The 15,500-nt window shown below is 48.0% G+C and overlaps 1 protein-coding gene across 1 annotated transcript in view; it reads right to left on the reverse strand.

Annotated features, from left to right (window-relative positions):
* Positions 1–9,688: 9,688 nt before the first annotated feature.
* LOC308089515 (protein NLRC3-like) overlaps positions 9,689–15,500 on the reverse strand; it is a 67,476-nt gene continuing 61,664 nt past the window's right edge. Inside the window, exon 14 of the mRNA XM_080434287.1 lies at positions 9,689–11,172. Within this exon, the coding sequence (XP_080290413.1) occupies positions 10,628–11,172 (545 nt within the window). The 3' untranslated portion in view covers positions 9,689–10,627. The remainder of the gene's footprint in view (positions 11,173–15,500) is intronic.

Genomic DNA, 15,500 nt, shown 5'->3' on the forward strand with positions numbered 1-15,500 from the left:
ATCCGTTTCGGTTCGGGTCCAATTTTTTGGACCCATGCTACCCTCTACTGGACGGTAATATTGCGGGGGAGGGTCTGTTTGTTGCTGTTTGGTCAGGTCCATTGATCCTCTCCTAGCCACGGTGGCTGCTGTAATGTGCTCTCATTGGCTGTGGCGCTGATCTGCTCGCAGACTTATCTCAGACCCTTTCACATTGGATGATTTTCAGTCTGGGACACAGCTGAATATCTAACGAGGTAGATATTTGAAAACGGTCGGAAAGCCATCGCAGAGCGAATGATCGCGGCCAGATCGTCTCGCAGAGCCTTTCACACATTATTTCTCCGATCAAAGGCCGATCTGCGTCAGATCGGGAGGTTTTGTCGGCGAGCGCCAAAAAAAGTCGCACAGCATAATCGGACCAAATATCCTGCAGTGTGTACCTGCCTTAAGTTTAAATTTGACACCACATCAAAATGACATCATTCCGACTGATTTTGATTGTCCATAGGCTATACATAACAACCTTTATTTATTTATTTCTTCTTCTTTAGAACTATTTTCTATGGATGTAATGATCATTACTCAGAGCAATAACCCACCTAATCTCCCAGACTCCCTCCCCAGTCAGAGTTAGGAGTTTGAATGAATGTAGAATTATATGCAGGATGTCATTTGTATATATGTTACAGGTAAATTGGAAAAGGGGTGCTTGTTTTCACCGCCCCCCAGGCAATTCTGTAGAACCAACGCTAGAGGGCAATGAATGCACACTGAATCCACACTGAATCCACACGCATGCACATGCGTGTGTGCGTGTGCATGTGTGCGCATGCACACATGCACACGCATGTGTGCGCACGCGTGTGCGTGTGTGCATGCTCACACATGCAAGTGCACACATGTGTGTCGTCGTGGACACTGGATAGTAACCATAGACCGTAACCATGAAAAGATCTATTCTCCCCCTATCGGTTCACAACTCGGACGGATGATTCGACTAGCAGAGCATCGGCCGGTCGGCGCGGGCACTCGCGCCTGGAGGCGCTCGGGTGCGTCTCCTCGGCCTCAGGCTCCTCCTCCTCGCGAGTCTCGCGTAAAAAACCCTGTCTCGAAAAGCCCCGCCTCGCAGCCCCGCCCTGCGCCTAAAAACAAGTGCTCCCCTTCCAATTTACCTGGAATGCCAATTTACCTGTGACATATAGATGTGAGGGGACTTCATTTAACTGACTAAACTTTTTTTGGAATATTTAATTTCAAAAGAAAAAACCTCTCTCTCACACTTATGCCAGTGTGCCAGTGATCACCCTCCCCTGTGTCAATGTTGGAACCCATGCCTAAGGTTGCCTACGCCTGATATAAAGTGTCTGTTCAGTAACAGGAGTCTCCCCGTCTCTCCTGTTCTTTAGTAAACAGGTCGGGATACCAATAGCACCCAATCAGGATAGAGAACTATACAGGATACAGATTAAACAAGTTAAATTGGAAGTGATGACACAAATAAATAGGCAGACACAATTGGAACCGGAACACTATGAAAAATATAGCTGATAAAATGGGTACTCTCTCCTGATTGGTTGACATTTTGTCACCTACCTGAAAATGTATTTTCTGTTTATCAAAGAGCTGGAGAAATACAGAGACCTATGTAACTGAACAAACACTCTACAGTAATGATTACTATCACAATATAGAGATATTTAACACTGTTACTGAACAAACACTCTATAGCAATGAGTAGGCCTACTATCACAATATAGAGCTATTTAACACTGTTACTGAACAAACACTCTATAGTAATGACGAGTACTATCACAATATAGAGCTATTTAACACTGTTACTGAACAAACACTATAGTAATGATTACTATCACAATATAATGCTCTAACCTTTAAAATTAAAAAAAAAGAAAAAGTGATCACTTACCCTACCTTTAACTGTTGTATGTGAATCATATTAACAAATGTGTTGGAGCCAGTTTTATGTTTTCTTTGTTTTGTCCACTTCTTTCATAATTTTTCGTTTTTAGAAATGTCAAATATTATTTTGGAATATGAAATTACTATTATTGAAATTTAGAGGCCTCCTCTCATCTAACTACACCTTTTGAAATGGACTAATTTAAGTTTTGCTACATTGCTCTCTCGTTGTTCACATATGGGAACAGCGCCCTCTGGCGGTGATAACAGAAGCTTCACATTAACTCCCTCAGGGCCAAACCTAATTTTGGCCCGATGGGTCTTCCGTCGCTTTCCGGTAGCCCCCTCCCGAAGGTATTATAGGCGACCGGAATGCGGAAGTCGTTCTCTTGGCTTCCTTCTGCCTACGGTGAAGGAGCTTCGCAAATCGACAAACATTTCAACAAACAAAAGAACGAGTTCTGCGGGTCATCACAACTCTATAGCGACTGGTAGGTTTCGCGGTCCACAGAGTTCCCCAGACCTTCTTCTTCTCCCTCTTCCCCACTGTGTTTTTCCAGACGAGGAAAAGCACAGCTCTTCAAAGAAAAGAAAAAGAGAACGCTAAACTTAGCCACCTGTTGGCTCCGCTAGTAGCTAGCGGCCTAGTTTAGCTTTCCACCTTAGTGGCTAGTAGCTTAGCTCGCCACCTCATCTCCATGGCTCGACGCCGTACCGCCGTTTCTGACCGTCAGGAGTACCCCCTGCGTCGCTGCGGCTCCCGTTCCTGTCCTCAACTCCTGGACGAGTGGGACACACACAACCACTGCGTCTCCTGCCTGGGTCTCGCCCACGCTGAGGACGCTGCTTACGAGCTACACCCGAGATGCTCCGACTGTGCGTCTTTCAACTCGTCCGAGCTCAAGAACCGGTTCCACGAGGCCAGAATTTTTTTCCAGCCTCCTTCACGGCCCCTGTTCGAGGACTATGAGGAGCAGCGCGGCGGCGACCGCCATTACTTCGCTTCCCGGCGATCTGTGGACCGCACACCTGCTAGCCAAGCTGCTCGTCGGCCTCATGCTTCAGCTAGCTGCGCGAGGGCTCTGGAGCCACCAAAACACCGCCGCTCTCGCTCTCCTCCGAGGAACGAACATGTTGAGCCCCGCGTCGAACCACCCCCCACCCCACCCGGTGGCCACACCGAACACCGTGCGGCCTCCCACTACTCTTCCACCCCGGGGAGCGTCGTTTCGGTCGGCGATTATGAGGTGGATGACGACGCCCTCACTCCCTACCAAGCCGAGCGGCAGGAGTCGCAGGACGTAGGAGACTACCTGGTCGTTGACGAGGTCGCGGAGGACGGGGTGGTCGTCAGGGATGACGCTCTCACCGCGGACCGCGACCCCCCGACCCCCCCAGCCCCAGCTGGGACCCTCCACACTGTCCTTGTTCACGCTGAGCCGCTCACAGCCCCCGCACCGGCCATGATAGGTGAGATTACTCTTCTGGAGCTCTATAAAAAAGCCACCGTCAGATGTGGCCTCAAGTGGCCAGGCGACGAGATCAACGAGACCCCTATTAACACCTCGGAGTTTCAGGGACTCGACTCAGTGGAGGAAAAAATCACCACGAAAAGCAAACTTCCACTGGCGATGGGTTTCGTTTCGGCTCTCTCCTCGTCCTGGAGCGCTCCCGCGGCCCCCGACGCGGATCCCAGAAGGCTACGGTTCGACATCGATTGTGTGGGTGCGGGTGAACTGGGCCTCGGCCCCCCCCCACCCATGGATCGCACCCTAGCCAGCTCCCTCTGCCTTAGCCAGCCTCGCGGCCAGAAAACACCTTTTTCCACGGTGAAAGACATCCCTGTTTTCACCAATGAAAAGGACATCGCTGCCTCCCTGGCTTCTAAAGCCGTCTACAGGGCGTCAACATCGGGCGGCAGGGCTCTCAATGCCTCCGCTCTTCTGCAGGGCTCCCTGAAGGTGCTTCTGAGCGAGGCGGGAGACGCCGCCACACCCGAGCAGCTGGCCGAGATGCGACGCCTCACTCAAGAGATGATTTCTCTAAATAAACACACCATAGAATGGACGGGCAGAGTACTGGGGCTCTGCGTCACCCACGAAAGAGCACGATGGCTCGACCATGTTACTTTCCGCGGTCCCGAGGACAAGAAAAAGCTGCTGAACCTCAAAGTCACCCCAGGAAATCTTTTCCAGGGCGCCATGGATTACCTGAAGGAGAGCAGCGCGGTTCGAAAAGCTCAAGATGAGGCTGCATTGTCCTGCATCCAAGCCCCATCCAGAGCACCTCTCCCCAGACCCCAGTCCCGTCCTGGACGACAGCCAGACCGAGGTAGGCCGCCGAATCGTCAGGAGGGCCCAGTTCGACAGGCCCAGTCTTCCTCCGCTCCACCTGCTGCCAGAGAACAGCGGGACCGAAGGGAGGACGACCGCCCTCGCCCCCCACAGAACAGACCCAGCCAGAGAGGCTCCAGCAAGGGTCGCGGTGCCAGGTCGCGTCGGTGACACTGTCACTCCCTGCGTGGAAAGCAGGGAAGTTTTCTCCCCCGGTTCCCTCTCCCCTCAGACGGGGGATTCGCGCCTGTATCTAGTGGCCTCGGGCCTCATGTACGGGTCACCGAGGAAGAGGAGGAGATCTCCACCGGAGCTAGCAGATGCGACGGAAGATCGCTCGCCAAGCACCGAAAGAAAGAAGAGCAAAACACAAATCACACATTTAAGTGCCACAGCAGATTGTCTGAGTGTGCATGCGTTAGAGAGGAAAGTTTTGCAAAATACACATACACGTGCCACAGCAGATCGTCTGAGTGTGCATGCTATTTCTACTGTTGTTGTTGCCAATGTTGTGCTTTTACATGCTGCTGTATTAAAAAAGACCAACAAAAAATTGCAACTGAAAACGGTAGGAATGAAAATGAGCCGGAGACCGCGACGGACCCCCCCCAGGGGGGTCCATGGTGGTCTCCGGACAGAACAAAGGCTTGTGGCGGGCCAAAACCGCCACATGCTACATGGGTCACGCCAAAATTTTCCTCGGCGCCACAAGGTAAGACAAAGTCTAGCTATTGTCGCAATGACAGTGGGGGGGGCCAAAATGGCCGCCTCAGCTGTTCAACACGTGTCGCTAGACAAGATGGCGGCCCCCACTTGCAGACACGTGTCGACAATAGCGAAGGCCGGTCCCACGTGTGCAGCCAGGAAAATAATAATGGCCGCGCCCATGAGCACGAATGTAACAACAAGCACGGTAGCCATGCCAACGAGTGCAGCCAAGATGGCGGCTCATGTGAGTACGAATACAATAACAGTCCCCCCCAATCCTTTAACACTACACATCGAGCGTTGGAAAGAATGCAACGCCAACCCCTGGGTGCTTCGTACAATAGCAAAGGGGTACAGGCTGCAGTTTTCCACAAAACCACCCATGTCCGACAAAGTACTTTTGTCACGAGCGAGTGGTCAAGCGGCGCTGACGTTACGAGAGGAGATAGCCTCCCTATTACGCAAGAACGCCGTACGGGAAGTGTTACCAGGAGAAAGCCGGCTCGGTTTCTACTCGAGATACTTCCTGGTCAAGAAGAAAGGGGGGGGATTACGTCCCATCATGGATCTACGAGCTCTCAACAGGTATTTGAAAACTTTTCAGTTCAAAATGCTGACGGCGGCGGCGTTACTACGCTCGGTCCGTCAGGGCGACTGGTGGAGCTCAATAGATCTCAAGGACGCTTACTTTCACGTCCCTATTTATCCACCGCACAGGAAATTCCTGCGGTTCGAATTCGAGGGTCATGTGTACGAATACCTGGTCCTCCCGTTTGGAATGTCACTAAGTCCCAGGGTGTTCGTCAAATGTACTCAGGCAGCGATAGCTCCCCTGAGGCAGAGGGGTATTCGCATCGCGAGTTACATCGACGACTGGCTACTGAGTGGGGACTCGTATCAGGAGGCATGTCATCACACCAGTACAGTGGTGTCGCACCTGACCTCCCTAGGGTTCACACTGAACTTCGAGAAGTGCGTGCTCACGCCGTCCCGTCGCGCTACTTTCATAGGTATCGAGCTGGACGCGGTCTCTCTCAGGGCTCGTTTGTCTCAGGAGAGGAGAGTTTCCTTTCTGAGATGTTTAGCCATGTTTCAACTGGGACGCAAGGTCCAGTACAAAATCTGCATGAGGGCGGCGGGGCTCATGGCCTCGGCCATTTCCTTGATACGCCTGGGCAGATTGCACATGCGCCCTTTTCAGAGATGGGTGGGCTCCCTCGGGGTCCCGGTAACTCAGGGTTTTCGCCGGGTAACGGTGTCCGCAGCGTGCATACAGTCCCTCCAACAATGGAAAGTAGTCTCCTTCCTGTCAGAGGGCGTTCCAATGGGGAGGATCATCTCCAGGAAGATGATAACCACCGACGCCAGTCTGACAGGTTGGGGCGCCACCTTCGAGGGCAGAATGGCCAGGGGTGTGTGGGACCGCAGTATGAGGGCGGCCCACATCAACTACCTGGAGCTGATGGCGGTCTTTTTGGCGTTAAAGCACTTCAGACCCCGCATCAGCGGTTGTCACGTTTTGGTCAAGACGGACAACACTACGACCATGGCCTACATAAACAAGCAAGGAGGCCTGAAGTCTCCTACCTTGGACGGGTTGGCACGGAGGCTGATACTATGGTGCAGCACGCACTTGGAGTCAATCCACGCCTCTCATGTCCCTGGTCTTCTGAACAGGGGAGCCGATCTTCTGTCCAGAGGCAAGACTCAGGCTTCAGAATGGTCTCTGCACCCCGCGGTCGCGAACCAGATCTGGGTCAGGTTCGGGCGGCCCAGGGTGGACCTGTTTGCATCAGAGGAGAACGCGAAATGCTCGCTGTTTTTCTCAATGAAAGGCCAGGCTCCGCTGGGGTTGGACGCCCTGGCGCACGAGTGGCCGAGGGGGCTACTTTATGCGTTCCCTCCGATGGAGCTGATCCACCCTACTCTGGAACGGATCAGGCTCCGGGACCTCACGGTGCTGCTGGTGGCTCCAGCATGGGGCACCTGGAGGTCGGAGATAGCTCCCCTCCTATACGAGCGGCCTTGGCCCCTCCCGCTGCGGGAGGACCTGCTACAGCAGGCGGGGGGCGAGATTCATCATCCCAGGCCCGCAGACCTAGATCTGTGGGTTTGGCCCGTGAGAGGGAAAATTTGACTGCAGCCGGGCTTCCACCTAGGGTGGTAGCGACTATTCAGGCCGCTAGGGCACACTCCACTAGGTCCGTTTATGGAGCTAAGTGGGGTGTGTTCGAGGAGTGGTGCCTGGACCGGTCCCCGGTTGTGGTCCCTTTCCAGGCTTCGGTCCCAGACATCCTGACCTTCCTACAGGATAGGTTGGATCTGGGAAACGCCTTCTCCACAATCAAAGTATACCTGGCGGCCATCTCGGCCAACCATGTTGGTTTCGGTAGGAAAACCGTGGGAAAACAACCAATGGTGTGCCAGTTCATGAAGGGTGCCCTGCGGGAACACCCTGTCTCCAGGGCTTTGTTTCCCACGTGGGACTTGGTCCTGGTGCTCGACTCACTCTCTCGTCCTCCTTTTGAACCACTGGAGACGGTGGAACCTAGGTTCCTCACGCTCAAGACGGTGCTCTTGGTTGCGCTGACAACAGCGAAACGGGTGAGCGATATGCATGCCCTATCGGTAGTTCCGGAGTGCATGAGGTTCGCTGGTGATAACGGTAGGGTTGTTCTTAAACCCAACCCGGCGTCCATCCCTAAGAACCACCTGGCGGTGGTGACACCGACCGTGCTGGTTGCTTTTCATCCGCCTCCGTTTGCCTCAGAGGAGGATCGGAGGCTGCACTGTATCTGTCCAGTGAGGGCCTTGCGGCTGTATGTCCAGAGGACTGCGGCCCGGGACCGACCCGGCCAGCTGTTCGTTTCCCTGGGCCCTGGGCCTGGGGGAAAAGCGGTGGCTAAGTCTACGCTTTCCCGTTGGATTGTGGAGGCTATTCGCTTGGCGTACACTAGTAGGGGAGCCCCAGTGCCTGACGGACTGAGAGCGCACTCTACTAGGGGTGTATCGACGTCATGGGCCCTCTGCAGAGGGGTTTCCATTCAGGACGTCTGCACGGCAGCGAGTTGGGCGTCTCCCTCGACTTTCGCTGCGTTCTACAGCCTGGACGTGGCGGCGTCTTCCCTGGCGCACGCTGTCCTGGGTGTGGCCTCCACCTGAAGGTGGGTAGGTGCATAGAACGGCCGTAGGATCTGTTCATGCCCCTGTAATTTAGTGTATGATTGGCCGACGTCTGGGCCTTAGATGAATAAGGCGGACTTCGGTCTGTCAGGGCCCTCCCCCCACTAGAATAGACAGGCTGTGCCTGCTTTTAGTTATGAGGCAGACTTAGGTCTGTCAGGGCCCCACTTCTTTTCCTGTTCCTTACCCCAGACCCGGTGGGTCTGGGGGTTTCCCCAGACCCGGTGGGTCTGGGGGGGCTTGGGCGCCAGGGGGTCACGTCCCAGGGGGGGCGTGGCCCTGGCGCCCAGGCGCTGGGGCAGGTTTTTGTGGTATCTTGTTTGTAGATACATTCCGGGGGTTTATATCTCCCATATGTGAACAACGAGAGAGCAATGTAGCAAAACTAAGGGTTACTTACGTAACCCCGGTTTTGTAAATTGCGAACGAGTTGTTCACAGAAACACCCTTCTTTTTGCTTCACCGTAGGCAGAAGGAAGCTGGTGTATCAAGAGAACGACTTCCGCATTCCGGTCGCCTATAATACCTTCGGGAGGGGGCTACCGGAAAGCGACGGAAGACCCATCGGGCCAAAATTAGGTTTGGCCCTGAGGGAGTTAATGTGAAGCTTCTGTTATCACCGCCAGAGGGCGCTGTTCCCATATGTGAACAACTCGTTCGCAATTTACAAAACCGGGGTTACGTAAGTAACCCTTAGTTTTGGAACATGTCATGTCGATCTAGTAAGCCTTTGGCATTTCCTTTTTCCTTTCAGGTTAAAAGCCTATTTCCATGTTGTTCATGAACAGGTTGTGGTATTCTTTGGATTTTATTGTGAAAAGCTCACCTACAGACAGGATAAGGTTTGGCTTGAAGAAGGTGACTTCACTGGAATTCAGGACAATGGAAAATGTTTGGTGAGGTCTAGGAGGCACACAGTTTTTGACCGCATTTATTTATAGGAAAGGTATTTTTGGAATTTTTCATTTTGTTTATTATTGTGACACTTTTTTGGAATCATTAAATATTTTTTTGTTAAAAGACAATTCTTCTCAGCACCTTTTATTTGGAAATGAAGCGAGTCATGACACCCTGGGCCTTTACCATGGAATAGAGGTTTGGACTTGAAATACCTCTACAAAATGACTACTAGACAATTCAGTTATGGCCTTAACCATTAAAACCGGGAAAGCATCTGTGTCATTTTAGATTTAGTTATATAGCACATTGGTTCTCAAAGTGGGGGTTTATACTTTGGCTATTAAAAAATAGCAGATCTACAAGCTCATAGCGCGTCACTTCGTGTTGCGATATGAGCTTGTAGATCTGCTTTTTTGATACATCTTGAAAATGTGTGCTTTGGATGTTTGTTTGTTTTTTTACTCAACTCTTAACTCTTTGCTTCTGGGGGTCCATGGAACAACATGTTTTGATATGTATTATATTTGAAATGAAATAGCATCTGATTACACTATATTTGTAATCATGAAATAACAACCATGACCAATGAGCTGAGGCCATGTTGTCATGACAACACTATGAATATTAAATACAAAAGAACAATATCAGACTTTTAAGAATCCATTTATTAAACAATTAAACTTCTACAGATGATCATACAATAACATCTGAGGAATGAGAATCATATAGAATGAATTTGCAAATAAAAACAAAATAACAATGACTGAGGAAAGAATGATCTAATAACGAATCAATAGATGAACAATGAATGATTTGAATGTCATTAATGAATGAATGTAGACATTTACTACACCTCTTTGCTGTAGAGGGGAAAAAAGGAGGGGACCAAGTACAGGACCCTGTGGGACCCCAGTCAGTAAAGTCAACAGGGTTTAAGGGGTTCAGTATACAGGTTTATATATAAGAAACAACAATGATACTGTGATAATTACATGATCAAATATACACTGTTCCTCTGTCTATTGTGTCAAATATCAAATATAAAACCATCACATATCAAATAATAGAGTAGATGTGTTTACATAAGAGACACAAGTATGATACTGTGATATTTACATCATCATCATCAGTGTTGACGGACAGAATTTATGATACATGTTTATACATGTGTGGAGCGGAGGTTTGAGCAGCGCTGTCTGATTTAAGTTACTCTGATCTGATCTAAAATCAAATCGAATCTAATATAATCTGATCTAATATAATCTAATATAATCTCAGATCTAAAGCTGTGGTGATGACTGATGCAAAGGAAAGGAGACTTGTTTATTATATATTTTCTCTTTTCTTTTCTTCCTTTTTTGTTGGGGGGGGGGGGTCTCATTTACACATATTTTTATTTCATAGGATTAAACTTCTTCCTGTCAAGGACCCCATCTGAACATATTTTTGACCAGGGACCCCTATACAGGAGTTCTATTGTGTCAGACTTTGCTGGTGTCAAAGTATCCACTATACTAGGCAACAGTGGTAGCCATGACAATCTAGACTCACTCAAACATGCTGAGTAACCATGGTGACCTGACATCCTCCTCACATCTCTGACTCTATCTCTGCTCACACAGACACACTGAGCAGGAGGAGGAGAAGGACCAGAACTTGAACCCAGCATAGAGAGGTTCAGTGAATGTGTTCTGGAAGGTGTACAGGTGTGTCAGTGAGTCTGAGGAGACCTCATAGAAATGCAGAGTCCCAAAAGGCCAGTCCAGATACACTGCTACTCTGCTGCTGCCAGAGGGAAGGAGAGGGAGGACAGTCTTCTTTCTATTGTGTCTGACATAATAACGGTCACCTCCACAGTTCAGAATCCAGGACTTGTCATTGTCTCCAAGCCTGCAGTCAACACCAGTTCCTTTCCTATTGATTCCTCTGTAAGTCACTGCTATCTCAACCCCTCCACCCCACTCTACCTCCCAGTAACAGTGTTCAGGCAGACCCTCTGTACACAGAACCTGATGACATCTATCAAACCTGTCAGGATGATCAGGAGGATCCTGACCCGATCCCCTCAATGTCACCTTCCTGTTATTCTCAGACAGAGAGAGGTGTTTGTGTGCTGTGTTTGTGTCCAGTGGTGTAAGACGATGGAAATCTGATGAGAAAACAACACAGTAAACATTAAAAACATCCTTCGCTGAGTGACACACACACACACACACACACACACACACACACACACACACACACACACACACACACACACACACACAGTAAATGCAGCTTTCTATGTTACTTAACCCATTGATACCTGGAACGCATCTGTGTCACTTTAGATGTCTTTGGCTATTCAAAAATAGCAGATCTACAAGCTCATAGCGCGGCACCGAGTGCCGCGCTACGAGCTTGCAGATCTGCTATTTTTGAAAAAATCGTGAAAAAATATGTTTTATATTTTTTTCAAAAAACTGTTAGGATTTAGATTTTTTTTAAAGAATCGCCTCAGGTTTTAATGGGTTAATAAGATTCAGCAGAGAAGGAAAATGCACGCTTGCATCTTTAGGGATCAATCCATTCTTTATTTGTAGTCATCATCAGGTTACAGAGAAGCAGCATGCATGCTTCCCAGGTCCTCCTCTACAAGTGTGTCCTAGCTCCTTTATACCCTCTTGTAGAAGTCCACACAACCAGCTGGTCAACCCTCTCAGCACACCCATAATCAGCACTTTACAAATATACTAGATTAATGTGAAATCAGCTGTTGATGGTCAGTCCCCACATATAGGCTCACACACACACACACACACACACACACACACACACACACACACACACACACACACACACACACACACACACACACACACACACACACACACACACACACACACACACCAGAGTATTGCACAGGTCCAATTTTGACAACCCGCACCCGCCCGTCCGGCAATAATCAGATCCATAGAAAAACCTGTCACCCGTGATTATATCAACATACCAACCAGACCCGGCCGTCAAATAATAGACCCGTTGTCCGCTCGTTACCAGTTCGTATTCACCGCTCGCAGTGGTGTAAAGTATCTAAGTACATTTACTTAAGTACTGCACTTACGTACAATTTTGAGGTACTTTTACTTTATTTTACAGTATTTTCAATTGTCTATATACTTTTACTTCAACTCCACTACACATCAGAGGCAAATATTGTACTTTTACTCCACAAAGAATTATTTGAAAACTTTAGTTAGTAGTTACTTTGCAGATATACATTATTACATTATAAAACATTATAAAACAGCATTAACCACTTTATTGGATCTGCTATTTTCAAACATTTTAGTACTTTTATTTTTGGTACTTTAAGTACATTTTGATACCAACGCTTTTGTACTTTATTCAAGTACATTTTTAATTCCGGACTTTTACTTGTAACAGAGTACTTACTTCTACATTGCAGTATTAATACTTTCACTTACGTTAAAAGAAAGAACGTAATCAGATACTAATCGGGTTAAGGTGTATACATGGAAGAAATGTCCTTTTGATCGGGTTATGAAAAGGTCTAGACCACCCCTCTGCACCCGATTAGAATTTGAATCGGGTTGGGCTTGATCGGGTTTATTTAGGTGTATACATGAGCATTTTAATCGGATTGATTTTTAATCTTGTTTTAACCCGATTAGAAAGGTCCATGTAAACGCAGCTATGTGAGCTTGTAGATTGGCTATTTTCAAATAGCCGTAGCCTAGTCGCTTCTTTTGGGCTTGTTTTCATAGACCTAGATTTCATAGACCTTATTTGTGACCACCCCACAAGTGAAAACAAACAGAGCAAACACACACATTCACACACGTGTGTGTTTGCTCTGTTTGTTTTCACTTGCTTCATTCACGTTGGTTCCGTGTAAGTACGTGCGTGCCCGCATGCGTGCCCGCGTGTGCGTGCGTACGTGCGTGCGTATGTGTTCACCCCCCAAAATAATCATATTTGAACTGGGGACCCCTATTTTGTTTGACTCGGTTCCACAGATAAATATTGTGACAATAGCAGATCTACAAGCTCGCGAGGCATTGAGAACCACTGCCTACAAGCAAGTTACATGTCTATGTTGTTGACCATGTAATGTAATGTTAGAGGCTTTACAGGCTTATTTGGTTTCCAAAATGCTTAGTGTTGTATACTCCTTCACGCCTCATTGTTTATGCTGTCAGAAAAGAACAGATCTGTAAACCGTCGACACGCCATGACGCGGTCCATTGATAGCTTGTGTGTCTGTTATTTTGGGTAGGTAGGCGACTCACATTACGCTTCGTAGCAATGTATCTGGGTTTGAGAGGCTATGATTGATGTACATTTACAGTAGCCTTCTAGAGTATAGCTGGCAGTTCTACAATAGTGTAGCTCTGTTCGGGATTATTGCACAAAGGTGGATGATGAAAAGGTTTGCAATAAATGTTTATTTTGAATCATCAACATACATGCATGGATGTATACAGTTAGAAAAGAACTACAAGTTCTACAAGTGAAAGCATAGAGGTGAATCACCATAATTATTCTAATTCAGTGCCTCATCATTGTCTTCTGGTCATCTTTCTGCTATTGCAGTTATTGTTATTGAAGTACTTCAATGAATGAAGTACAGTCAAGTACCATGCTAAGGTGCCTGATCATTGTCTTCTGGGTCATCGAAAATAGATAATATGTACAGTTACAGTAAACAGTTAACTAAAGTTCCATTCATAGGAAAAACGTCCAGAATTAATAACTGTTAAAGGCAGCAGCAAACAGAAGGGTGTTTTAAAAGGCGATTTGAAATAACTAAGAGTGGCAACCTGGCGTTTATGTGATATAAGTAAGTGTAAATATAATAATTGCGTTGCGTCTTTGCCTTGATATATAACTAGCCTGTTCTCATAGCAAACACTCAGGACGGTGTGCGGGCGTGGTTGGACGCATCGCTCCGGATAGAGTGCGGTGGGATTCTGAAGCACGCGTAAATGGAGGGAGAGAAAACCAGCAACAAGGAAGCCAAAAAGTAAACAAAGTGGAAGTCTGCGCGACAATACTGTGGTCAGTATGTGTGTTAAGAGTGACAGCTATGGAGTTACATGCCTACTGAACGACGAACAAGGAATATCTACCGACTGGACTGCTAAAATTACAGTATTGTGTCTGTGATGAGGTTACAGCCGGCCTGTGCCCAAAACAAATGTTGAGTTATGAACAAAACTGACTATGGCTGGAGGTGGTCACACCCGACTTAATATTTTGATGGCAAAAATAAGAATTAATTAATTAATTGAGTCTCTCTTTGTGCTCCTATACTCGTACAGTAAATTAGGCCCATGCGCCACAAGATGTGAGCCGTTGTGAGCTTGTAGATCTGCTATTTTCGTTTTAAATTATCTTATCTACAAGAGATGACCCTATCTCTTTTGTTTTTATTGATTTTATTCCTTAGTCTTAGCCTTTTCTTAGTGTTTTTTCCTTACTAATAAAGTTGTTTTTCTTTGTTGTTTTCTCATGCCCCCCATGTAAAGCGTCTTTGGGTACTCAGAAAAGCGCTATATACATTTTAGATATCCTACTACTATAATTGAAATGACCTCCAAAATATGTCCGGGGTTGGTCAACACACGATCACTCCACTTGCCCCGAAACTTGCCCCAGACTGTTGATCAGAGCTCTAATGTAGGCGTCTTTCCGAGCCTTCAACTTAGATATTATGTGGTTGATATAAAACTACATTTCCTACTACATCTTAACATTTTAGCCACAGCAGCTTTCCTTCTTTTTGGCCGAGAGCGCCCCCTGGCGTGAACACAGAAGCATTTTCTTGATGCACTTCCAGGCAAAAGTCCATTTGGCTGGATTCTGATTCGCTCCCCTGACTGGAGGTACCGCCCTCCGCCTATATAGGGTGCGTTCAGAAATACAGCACTGAGCGCACTGGCCAATACAAACTAATAGGCAAGTGTGCTCCGGTGCGCAATTTCCGAACGCACCCAGAGTCAGGGGGCGGATCTTCACTTAAGGAATTAAGACTTCCTCTTCTCGTCTGCCTTTAAACAAGAAGGGGGTCTTTACGAGACCTCTCGTTTCTTATTTCATAGAACCGGGGTTACGGTAGTAGCCTATAGTTCTATATTCAATACTCCGCTCTAGGTCTCGCTATGGGAGAGATTTGATAAACTCCCTGATTGTAATCCCGAAGTTCTCTTGAGTTTTACCAGCCCAAGGCATGTCAATGCCTGGAAGTGACACTCAGGATCGTATGCGCCACAAGGGGCGCAGTGACATCCAGACTGTAGAACCTGGTAAAGGTTAAGGCCAAAGCCCAGCTAGCTGCATCACAGATGTCCTGAATAGAGACCCCTGGTGGAGTGTGCCCTCAGACCCACTGGGGGCAGCACAGGGGAGTGAAGATCCACCCCCTGATTACATAGGTGGAGGGCGGTACCTCCGGTCAGGGGAGCGAATCAGAAT

Source organism: Gymnoscopelus braueri (genome assembly GCF_963280865.1).
Source record: "Gymnoscopelus braueri genome assembly, chromosome: 7".
Lineage (NCBI taxonomy): Eukaryota > Metazoa > Chordata > Actinopteri > Myctophiformes > Myctophidae > Gymnoscopelus > Gymnoscopelus braueri.